At 43.4% G+C, this 21,357-nt stretch overlaps 1 protein-coding gene across 1 annotated transcript; it reads left to right on the top strand.

Annotated features, from left to right (window-relative positions):
* Nucleotides 1–1,514: 1,514 nt before the first annotated feature.
* On the top strand, nt 1,515–21,332 carry abcb4 (ATP-binding cassette, sub-family B (MDR/TAP), member 4). Its single transcript, XM_062423309.1, has 28 exons — nt 1,515–1,643; nt 1,823–1,896; nt 2,056–2,143; nt 3,730–3,889; nt 3,986–4,034; nt 4,203–4,394; nt 4,575–4,746; nt 4,871–4,995; nt 5,280–5,451; nt 5,548–5,661; nt 7,455–7,565; nt 7,657–7,782; nt 7,921–8,124; nt 8,213–8,383; nt 9,517–9,678; nt 9,792–9,986; nt 10,200–10,346; nt 10,504–10,608; nt 11,284–11,361; nt 12,257–12,340; nt 12,459–12,662; nt 12,765–12,865; nt 13,004–13,144; nt 14,519–14,675; nt 14,773–14,970; nt 15,383–15,589; nt 16,116–16,262; nt 20,260–21,332. Exons 2-28 carry the CDS (start codon nt 1,832–1,834, stop codon nt 20,464–20,466), a joined length of 3,882 nt encoding a protein of 1,293 aa, XP_062279293.1. The 5' UTR covers nt 1,515–1,643; nt 1,823–1,831; the 3' UTR covers nt 20,467–21,332.
* Nucleotides 21,333–21,357: the final 25 nt, after the last annotated feature.

The raw sequence follows: 21,357 nt of genomic DNA, 5'->3' as shown, positions 1-21,357 counted from the left end.
GGAAAAAGGCGGCTTTTTTCTGAAGCTCGAAAGTCATCACTGCAATAGTCTTAAATGTAAAAATGATGATTACATGAAAGACTCCATTGTGGTAGTTGTATATCCCACTCACTGTGGGCCAGGCCAAGATTGGTCCTGAGAAATAATAACAGTAGTGGTAGATTTATATATACAATCTTATATATACTTTATAGAATAGGCTATACTTTTGTAACAGAGTAGGCCGAAGTCAGCCACTGAAGGAGCTGAACAACATTTTTAGATATTTGAAATGTGTTTTCTTGGTGATATAAGCTTGGTTTGAGAACTGCTACTTTGCATTGACGATGGACTTTAGGGAGTAAATCACCTGTAACCACACCCAACAATGATGTCATTGGGGTCCTGGAGTACACCCAGGTACACACGACGTCAGTAAGGACAAATTTACTATAAATAGAACATACATACATTACACAGCTTGCAAAACTATACGTAAAAAGTACCTACACAGTAATATAAAAATACTTCATTACAAGCAAAAGTCCTGCATGAAAAAAATCTACTTAAGCACAAAAGTATTACCAGCAAAATGTACTAAATGTATTGAAAAAGAAGTACTTGTTTCATCCCTCTGACTGATATGTTATTATATACTGTATGACATTATTATATTATTAATACTGATGCATCGAGGGGTTAGCAGCATTTAACTGTTCTTATATTTATACTATACAGTCAGCTAGTACAGTGTAGTCCAGTGCAGTGTAGTCCAGTGGTTCCAAACCTAGGGGTTGGGCCCCATCAAAGGCTCACCAGGAAATCTGAGGGGTCGTGAGATAACTAATGGGAGAGGAAAGAAGAAAAAAACAAAGTGTGTATGTAGTTAGTTTTGTAACTGTTCTTCCACTGCAGTTCAACAGGGAACCACAAAGAGGGAATTTGATGCTAAAAAAAATACAGTAAATGTGGCAGATATCCACTTGATGGGACTAACTCAGACTGCTGAAGCCTCATATAAGCTTCACGTCAACTTTTAAATGTGTTTTGGCCCCCAGTCACTTACAGGTGATCTTTTAACAGCCAGTATGAACAGGAGGAATCATTACAGTGAGGAAAACTTCTTTCACCCTTCATTTGTACACCTGACTGTTGTCTTAAATCCTCAACTAAAATATATTCGTCAATATTTCTGTAATTAACAGGCGAAGAGAGTAACCACCTGTAAGGAAATGTCGGTCCCGCCCCTGCCAGCTGTTGACAGACAGTGAGCTGGTCAATGATTTGCAAAGAGAGCAAAAATAAACAGGAGATTATCGAACTGACAGCCAGGATCAAAAACACCACAATAGACCACCGATAGCTGCTTACATCAAATTCACAGTTAATTTCTGTGTGGTCGGAGAGAGGAGAGGGTCACTGCTCTCGTTACCAGCCAAGGTTCCTTTTGCAAGAGTATTGCAGCAGTGTAAAGCCACGTGAGAAGGGAGGAGAGGACGAGAGAGGAGGAGAGGGGAGGGGAGGGGAGGGGAGAGGGAGGACTGAGACAGTTCTGGGTGCAGGCGTGTGAGTGTGTGTATGTATGTGATCACTACCTCTGTTAAGAATAGACCAGAGGACTAACACGGGTCTGGCGGAATAGCAGCTGACAAAGCTTTACCCAGGTTTTATTTATTTTATTCTTTCAGTTTCATTCTTTCAATGTTATTCTTTATTCTGATTGGCGCCGCTTTAAATGATCAATTATCCGCATAATGAGCAGTGATCTTCAGGCTGCTGTTTCATGATTTGATTAGGTTTGTATTTCAGAGAGGTTCATCTCTTCTTCCTCTTCTTCTGACAGGACCCAACCATGGAAGGGAAGGAAGAGATGGAAATGCTGGCTGATGCCAAACCCCATGAAAATGGGCGAATACGGTAAACAGACTTTACATTCTGTCTTCCTCTAATCAAGTTCAGTGGGTTTGCGTGATTATTTCAAAACCTCACTTATCCTCCTGACTTTATATTAGACCTCATCTTTTTTCTTCTTCTTCTTTTTCTTTTTTTTTCTCCTTTTATATCCGACTCATCCAGTGAGACCAAGGCAGAGGATGACAAAAAGGATGAAGAGAAGAAGAAAGATAAACTGGAAAAGATACCTCTGGTTGGCGTCTTTGCTCTGGTGAGTTTATTCATCCCACTGTGATCTGTCTCTGTCACTTAATGTAATTATTATGCTTTAGAAACGGTTAAAGAACAGCTCCACAATTGTTCAAGTGTTTCTAGAAACAACAGTCAGGTGTCCATATAAACACTGAAAGATGTTTTCCTCACTGTACTCATTGCTCCTGTTCATACTGATAACTAAAAGATCCCCTTCAAATGTATTTTCATAGTAAGTGATGGGGGCCAAAATCCACAATGTGTCCACACAGTCATTTAGTGTTAAACACATTCAAAGTGTATCTGAAGCTAATATGAGGCTTCAGTAGTCTGAGATAGTCATATCAAGGGGATATCTGCCACATTTACAGTTTAAAAAAAAATCAAAATCAAATTCCCTCTTCATGTTTCCTTGGACAGTGTTTCCCTGTTGAGCTATGATGCAGGTGGTACAGTAACAAAAAGAACCGTTGGCACTAAAAACACTAGATAAGCAACAATAAGTCAGTTAGACAATTAGTTGACAACTATAAAATGAATCAGCAATTGTTTGATAATTGATCATTTTGAGACATTTTTAAGAAAATGTCTAATTCTGTCTAATTCCAGCTTCCTAAATGTGAATATTATTTGGTTTCTTTAGTTGTTAATGACAGTAAACTGATTATCTTTGACCGTGGACTGTTGGTTGGGATAAAACAAAATGTTTTAAGGTCGAGTCTTGGACTTTGGGAAACAGTAATGTTGAATTAGCCTCAGATTAACTTTTAAATACATTTTAACACAGATGGAGGCTTGTGGATTTTGTCCCGCATCACCTACATTATAAGTCCATTATGAAGGGATCTTCTAATGGCCAGCAAAACTGGGAGGAATGATTACAGCAAGAAAAGCCTATTTTAATATTCATTTGAGCACCTGTTTTAAACACTTTAAAAATTGTGAATCCGTCTTTTAATGTACATTCTTTAAATTTGTCAAATTCTTTGTAATTCTTTGTTTGTGTTGCTACAAAATATTGATCAAATTACCACCATAGTGCACCTGGAGACTATAAAATTATAAAACACTGAAATATTAACTCCTCACCTGTGTGTGTGTGTGTGTGTGTGTGTGTGTGTGTGTGTGTGTGTGTGTGTGTGTGTGTGTGTGTGTGTGTGTGTGTGTGTGTGTGTGTGTGTGTGTGTGTGTGTGCGCAACAAGGAAAGAAAACAGGAAACGTGTTATTGAAGTGTTTTTGAAATTAGAAAGAGATTAACAGACTGATGTTGATGGTGCTATTAGACTGTGAGTGGTGTGATCATACATGTGTAACAGGCCAGGTGTTTGTGTGTCTAGATTTGTGTGTGTGTTTAAAGTGAGAGGGGAAGCACAGAGGGGAGGATGGGAGTGCGGCACATCCTCCTGTTGTTTGAGTGTACTCCGGTAGTCCCCTACTGGGAGAATATAATAGCTGCTTTGTGCAGTTTGAAGTTTTTTTTCCATCCTGGAGAAATTTATGTAACTAACAAGTGATCAAGAGCATCCACAAGACATAGATACTAATTTCTGCTTTCTATCTTCTCTCGACACGCTCCCTTTTTTTTTTTTTTTACATGATTGCAGTTCAGGTTTGCAGAAGCCTCGGACATTGTGTTGATCATCTTGGGGACAGTGATGGCGGCGGTCCACGGGGCGGTGCTTCCTCTCATGTGTATAGTGTTTGGGGACATGACAGACAGCTTTATACATAATGGCCAAGCAAACAATAACACGTCATACGAAAGTGAGTTTTCAGTTACAGGCATGCACACCTAACATAAATAATTAAGAACAATGTAACACCTTGTGACAATGTTTCTTGTTATTTTCTTTTCTTCAGAGCTCACCAAAATCTATATAAACAGCACCTTAGAAGAGGATATGACAGGGTATGACTTTATATTATTCGTTTAAAAAGATTAAGCATTGTTGTTCTCAAATATTCGATTTTCAGGAACTAAGAAATACAACTTTAGAATCTAACATACTTTTCTTCAAGCATAAAAAATTAAAGTTTTTTTAAGCCATAAGTACCTCTTCTCTCTTCTTCATCGCAGCTTTGCCATCTACTACTCCATCATGGGGTTTGTCGTGTTGGTGGCGGCCTACATGCAGGTTTCCTTCTGGGCTCTGGCAGCCGGGCGGCAGGTCAAACGCATCCGCAAGTTGTTTTTCCATCGTATCATGCAGCAGGACATCAGCTGGTTCGATGTCACTGAGACAGGAGAGCTCAACACACGTCTCACAGAGTATGTAACATATAGATCAGACACTGTAATACTGAGGTTTAGATGATGCTTCTGTTGCTCAACTAATCAATTAAGCAACTAAATCATTTTAAAGTACCTTTGCATCTCTGACAGAAAGTTTTTAGGATGTTCAAAGTGCATCCAAATATCACAGTAATTTTTTTATATTTGCATGAGCAGTGATGTCTATAAGATCCAAGAGGGAATTGGAGACAAGGTGGGGATGCTGATCCAGGCCTTCTCCACCTTCATCACATCCTTTATCATTGGCTTCATCAAAGGCTGGAAACTCACTCTTGTAATCCTGGCCGTCAGCCCCGCGTTGGGGCTTTCAGCTGCAATTTTCGGCAAAGTAAGCTTCTCTTTTAAAATCTGCCTTTTTCTCGTTATCTATATTTTTTCCTATGTTTATCATGTGGACACAACACCCTGCAGGTAGTCTTACTACCAACATGATCTTCTCCTTTAATAAACAGGTGCTGACCAACTTCACCGCTAAAGAGCAGACTGCATATGCCAAAGCTGGTGCCGTGGCAGAAGAGGTGCTTTCTGCCATCAGGACAGTGTTTGCCTTCAGTGGTCAGGACAGAGAGATCAAGAGGTGTGTACAGTATGCTCTCAAATAATAACTGCATTTTGATGCTGTGCAAAACATCTGTGCAGGATAAATCAATATAAAATGATCAAAGTCCCTGCGAAAGCTGTAATGGGATAAAACCTTTTTAAATAATTGGATGAACAAAACAAAACATTTTTCTATGCTAAAGGGCCCTGTTGTCTTAATTTCAGTTAAAATATATTTACCAATATAGCTTCTGGACTCTTTGCTGTCCTTTGAATCAGTGCTTATTTCTGTGTCTGTTTTGTGTGTGTGCTGCACCACAGATATAATAAGAACTTGGAAGATGCAAAGAACATGGGAATAAAGAAGGCCATTTCTGCCAATATTGCCATGGGCTTCACCTTCCTGATGATCTACATGTCCTATGCTCTGGCTTTCTGGTATGGCAGTACACTTATCCTGAGTAAGGAGTACACCATTGGATCTGTACTCACCGTGAGTAGTGACATTATGACTGAAACTCTTGACATTAGGGAGACCTTCAACAAGAAGTTTGATAGAGCTTAGAGTGATGTACGTGTTTGTCTTAAGGTGTTTTTCGTCGTGCTTATTGGAGCATTCACAATGGGACAGACCTCTCCCAACATCCAGTCCTTTGCCAGCGCCCGGGGAGCTGCATATAAAGTCTACAACATCATTGATCATGTAAGGAATGCAACATTTTCTCCTTAGAGCACACATGTCAAAAGAAAACACCACAGATTTTCTTTGCTACTGGACAGTTGTCAGTTTCTATCACTGAACACGCACCACTGTGCTCTGGCACTCCAGGAAGCCACTTTGATGCAGCCGACAACCTGGAGTCAGTAATGAGATGTTGGAATTTGCTCTAATTGGAGCACCTGCTGTTTGAATGAAGAAACTGCAGGTCATCTGGTTGATATCGCACAGCTGCCGTTCTCTACATTTCCTGAATGTTTTGTGAATTTAACAAATTTACCAAAAGATTCAAACTTTACGGGTGTGAGATTATGCATACAGCACCACAAACTGCACACACTCCTGTCACATATACAGAGACATCAGTGGAATTTAAAATAATCCATATAGTTTCAGAAATGCAGCATGACCAGTTTATTCTAGTGAATCCCACACTGGGTCTATTCATAGTATAGTCTATTACTATTCTGAGACGAGGGCCTGTGTTTAGTTTACAGTGTGCCTGTTAGTCTTTCACTATGACAACACACTTGAATGAGTTTATCAAGCACAGATACAGGATACTGCTTTCTAGAAACTACTGACGAGTAGCACGCTTGTTTGCACGTGAACACAAATTAGCATAAGCACAACCTCAAGCAAAACTGAAAAAGTGTGAAATCTCCTGTCAGGGTTTCTTTGGTTGTGCCACGCTCCAGGCTTTAAAGGAAAAGGAAACTGTGTATTCATAGTCATGACTCCTAAACTTTAGCGACCTCTTCCATTAGACTTAAGATCTGTGGGCACCTTTTAAAAAGCAACTAAAGACCCACCAGTTTAGACTAGCATATTTATTTTTTCCCCCTCTATTTCATTTCTGATTTTTATATTGAATCTTTCTTTTTTGCACTTAAAAAATGAAAGATTATTATATGAGTTGTATACAAGGGCACTCACATATTACTTAAACACACTTTTACTCAGCAAACCTGAATTCAAATTAAAAAACACTTGTGCTGTAGGCTAGGAAACTAAAAGCTTATATAAAGACCTTACCTGAAAACTCAAGACAAGACAAACAGAATTACAAATTACATTACAAGTGTGAAGTGGGAAGTGGGAAGTTATCAGTTTCATGTTTTTTAAAAGTAAACAACGATATCTTTCTGTAAAGATATTTTTCAGTCTTTTGCCTTTATTTAACTGTCAGAGTAGACAGAAAGGAAACATGGGATAAGACATGCAACAAAGGTCCTCTAATCGGGAGTCAAGCGGTGGACGTTGTGGTTATATGATATGCGCCTTAATCATTCGGCCCTCTCCTCATCTTTTTCGATTGTGAAGCATCTAGAAAAGCGCTGTACAAATAAACTTTACTCTCTAGTCTGAAATACTGAAGGGTGAGGACTCCAAGAGGGACATTGAGAGAGAGAGAGAGAGAGAGAGAGAGAGAGAGAGAGAGAGAGAGAGAGAGAGAGAGAGAGAGAGAGAAAGAGAGAGAGAGAGAGGGAGAGGGAGAGGGAGAGAGAGAGAGAGAGAGAGAGAGAGAGAGAGAGAGTGTGTGTTTGTGTGAACGCACAAAGAGAGAAGCAGTGGAAACTTAGACCTGTATAAATAATAAATATTAGCCTTGTTAAATACGCTAACCCTAACCTGCAGGGCTAACAGTCTTCCTCCTATTGTCTGTTTGAGGTAATGATAAGAATCAGGTTTTTTATCCCACTGTAGCCAAACAACAAACAAGAACTGAGCTACGTTTTTAGAAGTTAAGTGAAATATTGTTAACTTTTTCTCAACAGGATCCGGTCATCGACAGCTATTCAGATACTGGCTTCAAGCCTGACTCAATCACTGGAAACATTGAGTTCAAGAACATCCACTTCAGCTATCCCTCAAGGCCCGATGTCAAAGTATGTTCCCCACTGACACTGTATGCTGTTCTCTGACAAACTTGTTTTTATTTAAACAGTGTCTCATAACTGACGTTGTTATTATTTGTAGATTTTAACTAACTTGAATTTGAGTGTGAAGAGTGGACAGACCATTGCCTTAGTGGGTAGCAGCGGCTGTGGTAAAAGCACCACGATCCAGCTGCTGCAGAGGTTCTACGATCCACATGAAGGATCAGTAAGTGACATTTCCAGTCTCTCAAGTTTGTCAGTATATCCACAAAAATATAGTTGGTTTTGTCAATTGGTAAGATGCTTTACATTAAGAGATGTTTCAAATATGCACGGTTGTGTGTGTTTGGCTCCCTCTTTGTAGGTATTCATTGATGATCACGACATTCGTTCTCTTAACGTCCGCTACTTGAGAGAGATGATTGGAGTGGTTAGTCAAGAGCCAATCCTCTTTGCCACGACCATTGCAGAGAACATCAAATACGGTCGACCTGACGTGACGAGGCAGGAGATTGAGCAAGCTGCCAAGGAGGCCAATGCTTACGACTTCATCATGACCCTTCCTGATGTATGAATATTCATGACTCCTCGTCCTCTGTACTTATAAAGAACTCTGTCCACCACTTGCTAATAATGAGTCTCTTATCGTTGAGCAGAAGTTTGAGACGCTGGTCGGTGACCGAGGGACTCAGATGAGTGGAGGACAGAAGCAGAGGATTGCAATTGCTCGAGCTCTGGTCCGCAACCCAAAAATTCTCCTGCTGGATGAAGCAACATCTGCTCTTGATGCTGAGAGTGAGAAAATTGTGCAATCTGCCCTTGACAAGGTACAATCACACACAGACATACAGACCCTGCTTCATTCAGAATACAGCTTTAGGGATCAACTTTGTACTTTGACACTTGAGTGAGCCCGGTTACCAAAAACTTTGTGCCATTTAAAAGAAATGCTATCTAAATATAGTTGAGATAAATTAGATTCCATTTTTTACTACTCTTTGTAAGGATGGTAATGTTGGTCTATCTGTAAGTCGCTCCACCACTTTGGTCCAGACTGAAATATCTCAGTAACTACTGGATGGATTGTCATGAAACTGGGAGCAGATATTCATCATGCCCAGAAGATTTATCCTGATATCTTTGGCGATTCTATGACTGTTCCTGTAGCACAATCAGCAAGTTTTGAACCTGAAAGCATGAATAAAAAACTGGATACTGCATTCCAAGATGGGCTCCTGTTGTCCATCACAATGTTTGTTTGTTTTTTCGAACCAGAGGTGATAAGAAATCTCCATATTTGAATGAGAGCATAGAGCTGTCTACAGCACTTTAAGCAACTTCTCAATCAATTTTAAATGGGACCATAATTTACAAGATGAACATCATGCTGTATTGAAGAAAACTTGAAACTAGCAATTGAGACCATAAACTTATTAAGAAAATGTTTACTGAGGTAATAAATCAAGTGAGAAGTAGGGTCATTTTCCCCTGATTAGAAACAATGCATGTTTAAGGCTTTTCTGCAGTGGCTTCACTTTTCAGACCCGGAGATACCCAATTGCATCAGACAGACCTGTACCTTGAGGCTTGATCTTGACAAATATTGGCAGGATATCCATGAAATTTGGTACAAGTATCCATGGTGTCCAGAGGACAAAACCTAGCAACTTTGGTTATCCCCTGACTTTTACATTTGTGGCAACCAGCAAATTGAACTTTGACTTTGTCCTGTACACTGGCTTTTGTCCATATATTAGCTAAACTAATCACATTCCTGTACCTGCTAAACATCAGCATGTACGTATTTTGACGTAAACATTTAGCTGGGCCCAAAGTAAAGTCTCACAAAGCTGCAAGCACATTAACATTGCAAACATATTCTATATACATACAAATACATTTATCCCCCTCTTGTAAATGTAAGCAGTGACACAAAACCTCAGTGTGTCCTTGTGTGCAGGTCCGACTGGGTCGTACCACCATAGTTGTGGCCCACCGCCTGTCAACTATCAGGAATGCTGACGTCATTGCTGGCTTCAATCAAGGCAAAGTTGTAGAGCTGGGGACTCACAACCAGCTGATGGAAAAAAATGGTGTCTACTATACACTCGTCACCATGCAGGTAATGTACCCATTAACACTTTCACACACCATTTGGTTGGACTAATGGAGAACTTTCAGAATGGTCTTTGATGTTTGGCTCTGTGGTTTCCCTCTTGTCTCTCTCTACTGCAGACCTTTCAGAAAGCCGACGATGGGGAGGAGGGTGAATTTGTGCAGTCCGACGATGAAAAGAGACCGTTAGCCAAGTCCTTCTCTCAGTCATCTCTGCACAGGAGGAAGTCCACAAGAGGCTCCTCCATTGCTGGTTCAGAGGGAGACAGAGAGGAGAAAGAAAAGTTGAAGGATATATCGGAGAAGCCAGAAGAGGTGAGCCGTGGTGTTACACTTTTTTTTCAGGATATTAGGCTGTAGGGGTCAACATTTGTATCTCAAGTAGCCTCAGAAATCCTCATGAAGAACAGAATTTCTGATTTTTTGCTTGATCATTTGCTTGCTCACACTGAATCTTCTCCCAAAGAAAAAAGGAAGACAGGTAAAGCAAGAAAGATGTGACACAGCTCTCTCTCCCTCTTTCTGCAGGAAGAAAATGTTCCTCCTGTGTCTTTCCTAAAAGTGATGCGTCTCAACCTTCCTGAGTGGCCCTACATTGTGGTGGGGACCATTTGTGCCATCATCAATGGAATAATGCAGCCTCTGTTTGCTGTCATCTTCTCCAAAATCATCACTGTAGGTTACTTTTACTGTCGTTGCACAACAAAGAGTCATAAAAATGGCCATGAGAACTTTTTTGGTGTGAATAATTTTGAACCATGGTGTTTGCAAATGTACAATGGTATGAGAGTGAATGAAGAGAGTTAACTAGCTTTTTCTTCCATCCTCTCAGGTGTTTACAGAAAAAAATCAAGAAATTGTCCGAGCAAGGTCTGAATTTTTCTCCCTCATGTTTGCTGCGATTGGAGGTGTAACTTTTTTCACCATGTTTCTACAGGTGCGCATCAATACATACACACACACACACACACACACATGCACGTTGGTATTACTGTATTTGTGAAGGCATTGCATTGACTTACATTAATTTCACCGGTGTGTACATTGTCTTTAAACAAATATTTTGTCTTTTTTGGCAAAATTTTTTGCTGAGTATTGTATGAGAAGACTGATACTCCTCTCAAGTATAAATACAGAATATAGCTAAAGTTAGATACAGTTAGTTACAATAAGACAGGGGGCAAACACCGAGCCTGGCTTTGTTCAAAGGTAACAAAGTCCACCTACAGGCATATCTAAATTACCTGGAAGCCAAACCAACCAGCTAACTGGACATGTGATATTGAAGTCAATCTTCTCATAACTCGCAGCAAATTTCCAAAAATGTCTAACTCATTCATCAGCCATAACCCCTACATACCTAAACCCAAAAATTACTTTAATACATATCTAACCAATGGTTTCAAATGCACGGACCTTATTACCAATTACAGTCACACCGCTTGATGTATCAAATGTATCCAAAATAGTCACCAACATACATACATGCTGACATGAAAGTGTTGTAGTCGCACCTCATCTTACCTCACAATGGCGAGGTGACAGTTAAGTCACAGAAGTTCATGCCAATACCCAGGTAGGCTTGTGTAACATGCCTGTAACTTTTTTACAGGGTTTCTGTTTTGGTAAATCTGGAGAGATGCTGACCCTGAAACTGAGACTTGGGGCCTTTAAGTCCATGATGAGACAGGTAAGTGCAGCTACCTGAAATAAGAGATCAAGACAGGTCTCTAAAGGGGAATCAGTTCTGAAATAATGATAACAAAGAGGATTTTAAAGGCTGGTTCTTCTATCAGTACTTGAAAAAACCAGGACCTGATATTAGCAGGGTGTAAAATATGGTTTTGTTGTAACTGACAGTCATTTGTGAAGTCCAGCCTCTCTTTTCTTACCTCTCCCCTGCCCTCTCCTCTGTCTCTGCTTGAAGGCAAAAGGCTGAGCCCCTCTACCAAAGACAAATACACACGAAGCGGGAAGCAAAGCAGTAGTCACAGTGAAAACAATGAAACTGTGTGTGTGTGTGTGTGTGTGTGTGTGTGTGTGTGTGTGTGTGTGTGTGTGTGTGTGTGTGTGTGTGTGTGTGTGTGTGTGTGTGTGTGTGTGTGTGTGTGTGTGTGTGTGTGTGTGACTCAACTTTTTGTTACTACTCTTCCACACAAAGAGTGAGTTTGATGCTAAAAAGACTGATCAACTCAGATCAACTTTTTAATGACTGTGTTTACACACTGTGGATTTTCACACTTATATTGAAAGCATGTTTGAAGGGGATCTTTAACAGCCAGTGTGAACAAGAGGAATGATTACAGTGAGAAAAAACCTCTAAGTTTTCATTTGGACATCTGACTGTTGTCTTAAGACGCACTTGAAAAACTGTGAATGGCAGTAGCTTCATATTTACTGGACAGACTTGAGCCGATCCTCTCAACTAACTCTTGAAACAAGAAAGTAAACAAACATGTTTCCCAAAATGCTAAACTTTTCTTTTAGCACATTTTTAATTGATATTGTTTGTTTTAGGTCTCTTAATTCTTAATAAGTGAATTTATTTTCGCTAATGGAAAGTGGTAATCCCTGTTTTCTTATAGGACCTCGGCTGGTTTGATAACCCCAAAAACAGCATTGGAGCGCTCACTACGAGACTGGCCACAGACGCTGCCCAAGTACAAGGAGTAAGTCTCAACAGCAGTCACACATACACAGCACACTAAGCCATTTGACGTAGGAAAAGCTTTAAAAAGATGGGAGAACTTTTTGTCTGCTGTCTTCACATCTTTCACCTCTGCTCAGGCTACAGGAGTACGCATGGCCACACTGGCCCAGAACTTAGCCAACTTGGGCACCAGTGTGATCATCGCCTTTGTTTATGGATGGGAACTGACCCTGCTCATCCTGTCTGTGGTGCCTGTCATGGCAGTGGCCGGATCTGTGCAGATGCAGCTGCTTGCTGGACACGCTGCCGAAGACAAGAAGGAGCTTGAGAAGGCTGGAAAGGTAAGGACTGTTATGACCCTGTAAGTCCGAGCAGCAGTTATTGATACATTGAACCCCTGTGTTATACAGTAGATGTGATGTTTGTGTGGTGTGTCTCTGCAGATTGCTACAGAGGCCATCGAGAATATCCGCACTGTTGCCTCTCTCACCAGAGAACCCAAGTTTGAGTCTTTGTATGAGGAAAACCTCGAAGGGCCATTCAAGTATGAGAAGTCACATTACTTAAATCACAGATCCTTCATCTCCATGTCATATATGAACAAAATGAATACATTATTTTATATGTTTAATTTGGGGAGGGCTCTTTCTGATGCCATCTTTTTTTCTCTCTCTCTGTACAGGAACTCCCAGAAAAAGGCCCATGTGTACGGTTTAACCTTTTCCTTCTCCCAGGCCATGATCTACTTTGCTTATGCGGGCGCGTTCCGCTTTGGAGCTTGGCTCATTCAGCATGGAAGGATGGATGTCGAAGGGGTATACCTGTGAGTAAAGTGACAGCATGATTTTGTCTTGTCTCTTCATACAGGATATCAACAGTCTGGACTTTTAGTTCATGATAGAGAAGCTGTCCAAAAGTTTGCGTGACTCGTAGGCTATAACAGATACCTTCAGAACAAAGAACTCTTGCTGGGAGGAGAGGCTGTTTATATTGCTTTTAATCATTAGTCAGACCTAAAGTGTGTGAAGGGCCAGCCAGACCCTCATCGCAATTCAAGAAACCTGCAGCTTTAGTGATCAAGCTGGCACACGCACATGTTTTAGGATATGTATGACGTATTTTATAGTGTCATTGTTAGGAGGAGCCACTGCCTACATTTATATTCTACCTGTTACACTGTGAGGAAGTCCAAAGTTCATTACACCTCGAGCTTCTGAGGGACCATAAAATTATAAAACACTGAAATATTAACTCCTCACCTGCATGTGTGTGTGTGTGTGTGTGTGTCTGTGTGTCTCTGTGTGTGTGTCTGTGTGTCTCTGTGTGTGTGTGTGTGTGTGTGTGTGTGTGTGTGTGTGTGTGTGTGTGTGTGTGTGTGTGTGTGTGTGTGTGTGTGTGTGTGTGTGTGTGTATGTGTGTCTCTGTGTGTGTGCATTTAGCAGGTCCATCAATACAAGCATGTGTACTATCGAAATCCTCAGACCTTGATTCTTTCCAAAATCCCAAAGTTTTGTAATGGTGCAATTAAAAAGATATTTTCACTGAGAATGGATATAGCTTTAATGAAGCACTAAAACATGCAGATACAGGGTGTAAAGTATATACATATAGAAAATTATCAAACAGTGTGGACCAAAATGTCCCAACTTTGACACAAGTTTAGGGAAAATGAAAAGGGGGTAATGTGGCTAAATATAAAGGTTAATGGCCTCCTTCCAGTCAGCTTATAATATAACTTTATTTTATCCATTATTCATCTCATATTCATCATCCATATTTTAGAAATAATGTGTACAAAATTGAAGAAATACAACTGGCTTGATTACCTTCTCCTCCCATTGTGATAGCGTGCGAAACAGTCTGAGACAGATTTATTATCATGATAACCTGCAGTGTATAATTAACATGTGAGCTGAACAGACTAAACCTCATGTAAACATATCAGCCAACTCATATTTTCACTTCAAACTGAACTGTCTTGTGTAGGTGTGTAAGTAAGGGAAATGGTGGCCTGTTGACACATGAATTTCTTGAATACCTGCTGTATGCACACAGGTCAAGATGCCATTGTTCATGCTAGGTCAGAATTATGCAATCCCATGTAATCTCATTGACTCTTAAATGTGAAAGGTAAAACTAATGTGAGGCAACAAAAAAAAAAGTCTGTTTAATTTTTTAATGTGACTTCCTCTCTTAGGGTGATTTCAGCTGTTTTGTTCGGTGCTATGGCCGTCGGCGAGGCCAACTCCTTCACTCCCAACTACGCTAAGGCCAAAATGTCTGCTTCCCACCTCATGTTGCTGATGAACAGAGAGCCTGCCATTGATAACCTGTCAGAGGCGGGAGAGTCACCGGTACCTAACACAAGAATACACACCATACTTAATATACAGCTCCTTACACACATGATAATAAAGTAATTTTTTCGTGTCTCATCTCTTAAAACTCCAGGACAAATTCGATGGTAATGTGCGTTTTGAGGGTGTTAAATTTAACTATCCATCACGCCCGGACCTACCCATCCTCCGAGGGCTCAACCTGAAGGTGAGCAAGGGAGAGACTCTGGCCTTGGTGGGGAGCAGCGGCTGTGGAAAGAGCACGACCATCCAGCTTCTGGAGAGGTTTTACGACCCCATGCAAGGGAGAGTGGTGAGAAGACAAACACACACGCAAGTTCAGCGTCACTAGCTTCATAACGCTTGTGACTGTTAACCTACTGTTATTGAGCTAATGGTTAGCTGGCCTGTGTGTTTATAGATGTTTTACAGCACTCTGCTAATGAGACTGGGACCTTGAGGTTTATTTAGCGTGCATTTTTATCTTGATTACTATATTTTATCTTGATGGGATTGCTGAAGCTGCTGACATTTCTGAAAAAGAGTAGTATTCATTGCTATCTCCTGGACTCACGTTATCACAACCATTTCAAGGCCCTCTTCTGCAAGTCCTCTAGTATAATAAGACATTCATTTTTATCTAAATTCCCACTGACTGTGATATAGTGACATTTTAAGAAATCCTCTCCTCTTGCTATAATTTCTGCCACCATTTTATCCTTCAGGTGCTGGATAGCAAACGTGTGGACCAGCTTAACATCCACTGGCTAAGAGCCCAGATAGGCATTGTATCGCAGGAGCCTGTGCTGTTTGACTGCACCATAGCTGAGAACATCGCCTATGGAGACAACAGCCGCACTGTAACTATGGAAGAGATACAGGCAGCTGCTAAAGCGGCCAACATTCACAACTTCATAGACGGCCTGCCAAAGGTATGTCATGATGTTTCAGTCATGCTCTACACACCCAATCATGAAAATACTGTTCATTTTATCTTTACAACATCTCAAGGACATCTATAAAATCTCTCTTAGTCACACACATAAATTGCTCCAACTGGGATATAGTGTCTGTCAGAGCGCCGACTTCAGTTTCTGACTCACCAGAGTTAATAAAAAAGAATCATTCACTAAAATTACAAAGTTAAAAAAACATTTCTCCTCACGTGCTTCTGCTGGTATCCAGTCATGCAGGTAGTCTTGGCTTTATATGCCCAGGTTAATAGAAATTTGTGTGTATCTGGTGAATATAATTTTGTCTGTGGGGCTCACAGATTTAATAAATTACATTTTAAATTACATTTTAAAATTCAATAAAAATCTCTCTTTTCAGGAGAAGGCTCCCACTTATTCAGGACAATCCACAAAACATTCAGTAAAAAATGTGTTGATTACAGTTTGCTTCTGTGATTATTTTGGCAACATAACAAAAATGTTCTCTCTCTGTTTGTATGAGCAGGGGTACAACACTCAGGCAGGTGATAAGGGGACCCAGCTGTCAGGTGGTCAGAAGCAGCGTATAGCCATTGCCCGAGCCATCCTCCGCAACCCCAAACTGCTGCTGCTGGATGAGGCCACATCTGCACTCGACACTGAGAGTGAGAAGGTGAGTTTGTGTCTCCTGGTTTTATTTCTCACTTCCGAGGCTGATCAAGGGGGGATTTATGACCTGTGAATGGTGGTCAATATGAAAAAAAATTGGCTTCAAATGAGTCCCCCCCCATCAAAGATGCAAGCAGCGATTAGAAGTTTAGACCAAACCAAATATTATCTTCTCAAGTAGGAGTTAGTTTGTGTTAATTTTACTTTATGGATACACAGTACTGAGAGAGTGTGTCCAAACTTTCGACTGGTACTGAATGAGTAGAAATATTTCTTTATCCTTTCACCACCCAGTCTTCTAGCACCTTGTACTATTTTAATAAATCACATTAAAAAAATGAAAAATTGTATTTCTGTGCTGCTAAAAGTTGAAGTTTGATTGATAGGTTTACAATATGACTGTGGATGTGAACTAAAAGGGTTAAAAAGGCATCTTTCTTTACATCTCAACTTTAAAAAGAACATCTTTGTATAATGTATCCATGTATAACACACAGCAGAGTATTCAGCTTAAAATAGACCATCCATCCATCCATCTTCTTTCCGCTTATTCGGGGTCGGGTCGCGGGGGCAGCAGCCTAAGCAGGGAAACCCAGACTTCCCTCTCCCCAGCCACTTCGTCCAGCTCTTCCCGGGGGATCCCGAGGCGTTCCCAGGCCAGCCGAGAGACATAGTCTCTCCAGCGTGTCCTGGGTCTTCCCCGGGGTCTCCTACCGGTGGGACGTGCCCTGAACACCTCACCCGGGAGGCGTCCGGGAGGCATCCTAACTAGATGCCCGAGCCACCTCATCTGGCTCTTCTCAACGCGGAGGAGCAGCGGGTCTACATCCGAGCTCCTCCCGGATGACTGAGCTTCTCACCCTATCTCTAAGGGAGAGCCCAGCCACCCTATGGAGGAAGCTCATTTCGGCCGCTTGTACCCGCGATCTCGTTCTTTCGGTCACTACCCAAAGCTCATGACCATAGGTGAGGGTAGGAACGAAGATCGACTGGTAAATCGAGAGCTTCGCCTTTCGGCTCAGCTCTCTCTTCACCACGACGGATCTGTGCAGAGCCCGCATTACTGCAGACGCCGCACCGATCCGCCTGTCGATCTCCCGCTCCATCCTTCCCTCACTCGTGAACAAGATCCCGAGGTACTTGAACTCCTCCACTTGGGGCAGGATCTCATCCCCGACCCGAAGGGTGCACTCCACCCTTTTCCGGCTGAGGACCATGGACTCGGATTTGGAGGTGCTGATTCTCATCCCGGCCGCTTCACACTCGGCGGCGAACCGATCCAGTGAGAGTTGGAGGTCACGGTCTGATGAAGCCAACAGGACCACATCATCTGCAAAAAGCAGTGACCCAATCCTGAGGTCACCAAACCGGAACCCCTCAACGCCCTGGCCGCGCCTAGAAATCCTGTCCATAAAAATTATGAACAGGATCGGTGACAAAGGGCAGCCCTGGCGGAGTCCAACCCCCACCGGAAACGAGTCCGACTTACTACCAGCTATGCGGACCAAGCTCTGACACCGGTCGTACAGGGAACGGACGGCCTGTATCAGGGGGTCCGATACCCCGTACTCCCGTCGAATGCCTTTTCCAAGTCCACAAAGCACATGTGGACTGGTTGGGCAAACTCCCATGCACCCTCAGGGATCCTGCAGAGGGTGTAGAGCTGGTCTACAGTTCCACGACCCGGACGAAAACCACATTGCTCCTCCTGGATCCAAGGTTCGACTATCCGACGGACCCTCCTCTCCAGTACCCCCGAATAGACCTTACCAGGGAGGCTGAGGAGTGTGATCCCCCTATAGTTGGAACACACCCTCCGGTCCCCCTTCTTAAAAAGAGGGACCACCACCCCAGTTTGCCAATCCAGAGGCACTGCCCCCGATGTCCACGCGATGTTGCAGAGTCGTGTCAACCATGACAGCCCCACAACATCCAGGGCCTTGAGGAACTCCGGGCGGATCTCATCCACCCCCGGGGCCTTGCCACCGAGGAGCTTCTTGACCACCTCGGCGACCTCAGCCCCAGAGATAGGAGAGCCCACAACCGGGTCCCCAGGCCCTGCTTCCTTACCGGAAGGCGTGTCGGTGGGATTGAGGAGGTCTTCGAAGTATTCCTTCCACCGATCCACGACGTCCCGAGTCGAGGTCAGCAGGGCACCGTCACCCCCATACACAGTATTGACGGTGCACTGCTTCCCCCTCCTGAGACGCCGGATGGTGGTCCAGAACCTCTTCGAAGCCGTCCGGAAGTCGTTCTCCATGGCCTCACCGAACTCCTCCCATGTCCGGGTTTTTGCCTCAGCGACCGCCGCAGCCGCCCCCCGCTTGGCCTGCCGGTACCTGCCTGCTGCCTCCGGAGTCCCACAGGCCAAAAAGGCCCTATAGGACTCCTTCTTCAGCGTGACGGCATCCCTCACCGCCGGTGTCCACCAGCGGGTTCGGGCCTTGACAATGGAGGCGCGGAACATGGCCCACTCGGACTCAATGTCCCTCGCCTCCCCCGGTACATGGTCAAAGTTCTCCCGGAGGTGGGAATTGAAGCTCTCTCTGACAGGAGACTCTGCCAGACGTTCCCAGCAGACCCTCACAATGCGTTTAGGTCTGCCAGGTCTGACCGGCATCCTCCCCCACCATCGGAGCCAACTCACCAGCAGGTGGTGATCAGTTGACAGCTCCGCCCCTCTCTTTGCCCGAGTTTCCAAGACATGCGGCCGCAAGTCCGACGACACGACTACAAAGTCAATCATCGAACTGCGGCCTAGGGTGTCCTGGTGCCAAGTGCACATATGGACACCCTTATGCTTGAACATGGTGTTTGTTATGGACAATCTGTGACGAGCACAGAAGTCCAATAACAGAACACCGCTCGGGTTCAGATTGGGGGGGCCGTTCCTCCCAATCACACCCTTCCAGGTCTCACTGTCGCTGCCAATGTGAGCGTTGAAGTCCCCCAGCAGAATGATGGAATCCCCAGAGGGAGCACTTTCCAGCACCCCCTCCAAGGAGTCCAGAAAGGGTGGATACTCTGAACTGCTGTTTGGGCCATAGGCACAAACAACAGTCAGGATCCGTCCCCCCACCCGTAGGCGGAGGGAGGCTACCCTTACATCCACTGGGGTAAACTCCAACATACAGGCGCCAAGCCGAGGGGCAATAAGTATTGCCACCCCTGCCCGGCGCCTTTCACCAATGGCAACTCCAGAGTGGACGAGAGTCCAACCCCTCTCGAGAAGACTGGTTCCAGAGCCCTTGCTATGCGTCGAGGTGAGGCCGACTATATCTAGTCGGAACTTCTCAACCTCGCGCACCAGCTCAGGCTCCTTCCCCGCCAGAGAGGTGACATTCCACGTCCCTAGAGCTAGCTTCTGCAGCCGAGGATCGGACCGCCAAGGTCCCCGCCTTCGGCTGCTGCCCAGCTCACACTGCACCCGACCCCTTTGGCCCCTCCTACGGGTGGTGAGCCCACGGGAAGGGGGTCCCACGTTGCCTCTTCGGGCTGTGCCTGGCCGGGCCCCATGGGTGCAGGCCCGGCCACCAGGCGCTCGCCATCGAGCCCCATCCCCAGGCCTGGCTCCAGGGGGGGGGGTCCCGGTGACCCGCGTCCGGGCAGGGGAAACGAGGTTCCATTTATATTACTCGTCATAAGGGGTTTTTTGTGAGCTACGCTTTGTCTGGTCCCTCCCCCCGGACCTGTTTGCCTTGGGTGACCCTACCAGGGGCATAAAGCCCCCGACAACGGAGCTCCTGGGGTCATTGGGACACTCAAACCCCTCCACCACGATAAGGTAGTAGCTCAGGGAGGGGCTTAAAATAGACACACAGATAATTCACAGACACACAAATTCTCATTTATAATAATTACAAGACACCATTTAAGTATTTTATAAGTAAACGCTATAAAAAAAAAAAAAATCAGGTTCCTCTTCTGACTGGCGGTTGATTGTGAATACTGCCAGATTTGGCTCGTTTTCATTTCCTCTTCCACCCCTCCGCTCTCTCTAGGTGGTGCAGGATGCGCTGGACCAAGCCAGGCAGGGCAGGACGTGTATCGTTGTGGCTCACCGTCTGTCCACCATTCAAAACGCAGACCGCATCGCTGTCTTCCAGGCAGGAGTGGTGGTAGAGCAGGGGACACATCAACAGCTGCTGGCCAAGAAAGGCATCTACCACATGCTGGTCAACACACAGATGGGTCACGATAGTCATTGAGAGGACACTGAGAGCAATACTACACTGATTGTTTTGTCAACTTTATGTTTCCAAAGAGCTGGATTAATCCCTATCTTATCCTCAACTCATTTTCAGACCAAGCAGCTTCAGCAGAGCAGTTGGTTATTTATTGAATGTACTGACTGCAAACTTGGAGATTTGACTCTGTGATCTTTTAGCCGTGTGAGTTAAAAGAGTTTTCACAGAAGACATCTTGACAATAATAAAATCAATAACGGCTCAATTCCATTTAGAGGCTCTGGCTTCAGGGTTGACTTGTTGCTGTTAATAGTAACACTTGTGCTTTTCCTACTGCAAGTCGAAATGTCCACTGTGAAAAATGCATTTTGTACCCTCTCATGTTTTCTTTATACTTTTACTATCCATTCAGTTCTATACCTCGTGAACTGGGACTCTCTTATGGCCAGTCCTTTTTTCTCTTAAGATGGAGTCGCTTGATGGAAACAAACCTTAGCAGTTGCTGATTTCTGGTACCATCTTCTGTTTAGTGCGAGATACTTGATACTATGACCAATGGACAGTAATTAAAGCTGGATTACCTTTGACACTGAGCTCATCACAAATACGATTTGTTCTACAGTAGTGTTTGTATTTAGGGAAATTCTTTATTGATTGTAATGTTGCAGTTTAATGTTTTTTCAACAGTCCGAGTTCATAATTGAGCAGAAGTGCCTGAACTGTTTCACCAAAGAAAGTATTTTATACACAGGACCAAGCAGCACTTTAACTGCAATCATGAAGAATCCCATTTTGTTTCTACAAGAAATGAACAGAATGACTAACCTATCTGCAGAATATGCTTGTATGTAACTTAACTATTAAAGTTTTATATTCGATTATTGAAACTTTGCCTCATTTCAAAATAATTTC

Source organism: Scomber scombrus, chromosome 7 (genome assembly GCF_963691925.1).
Source record: "Scomber scombrus chromosome 7, fScoSco1.1, whole genome shotgun sequence".
Lineage (NCBI taxonomy): Eukaryota > Metazoa > Chordata > Actinopteri > Scombriformes > Scombridae > Scomber > Scomber scombrus.
The sequence above is the reverse complement of the archived record's forward strand: the minus strand, read 5'-3'. Positions and strand labels throughout refer to the sequence as shown.

Bases quoted from the DNA above. Each gene is read 5' to 3' on its own strand.
- abcb4 (XM_062423309.1), top strand. From the start codon at position 1,832: ATGGAAGGGAAGGAAGAGATGGAAATGCTGGCTGATGCCAAACCCCAT. The intron at 4,035-4,202 runs GTATGACTTTAT...TCTTCATCGCAG, and splicing joins TTAGAAGAGGATATGACAGG to CTTTGCCATCTACTACTCCA. The intron at 7,783-7,920 runs GTAAGTGACATT...CCCTCTTTGTAG, and splicing joins ACGATCCACATGAAGGATCA to GTATTCATTGATGATCACGA.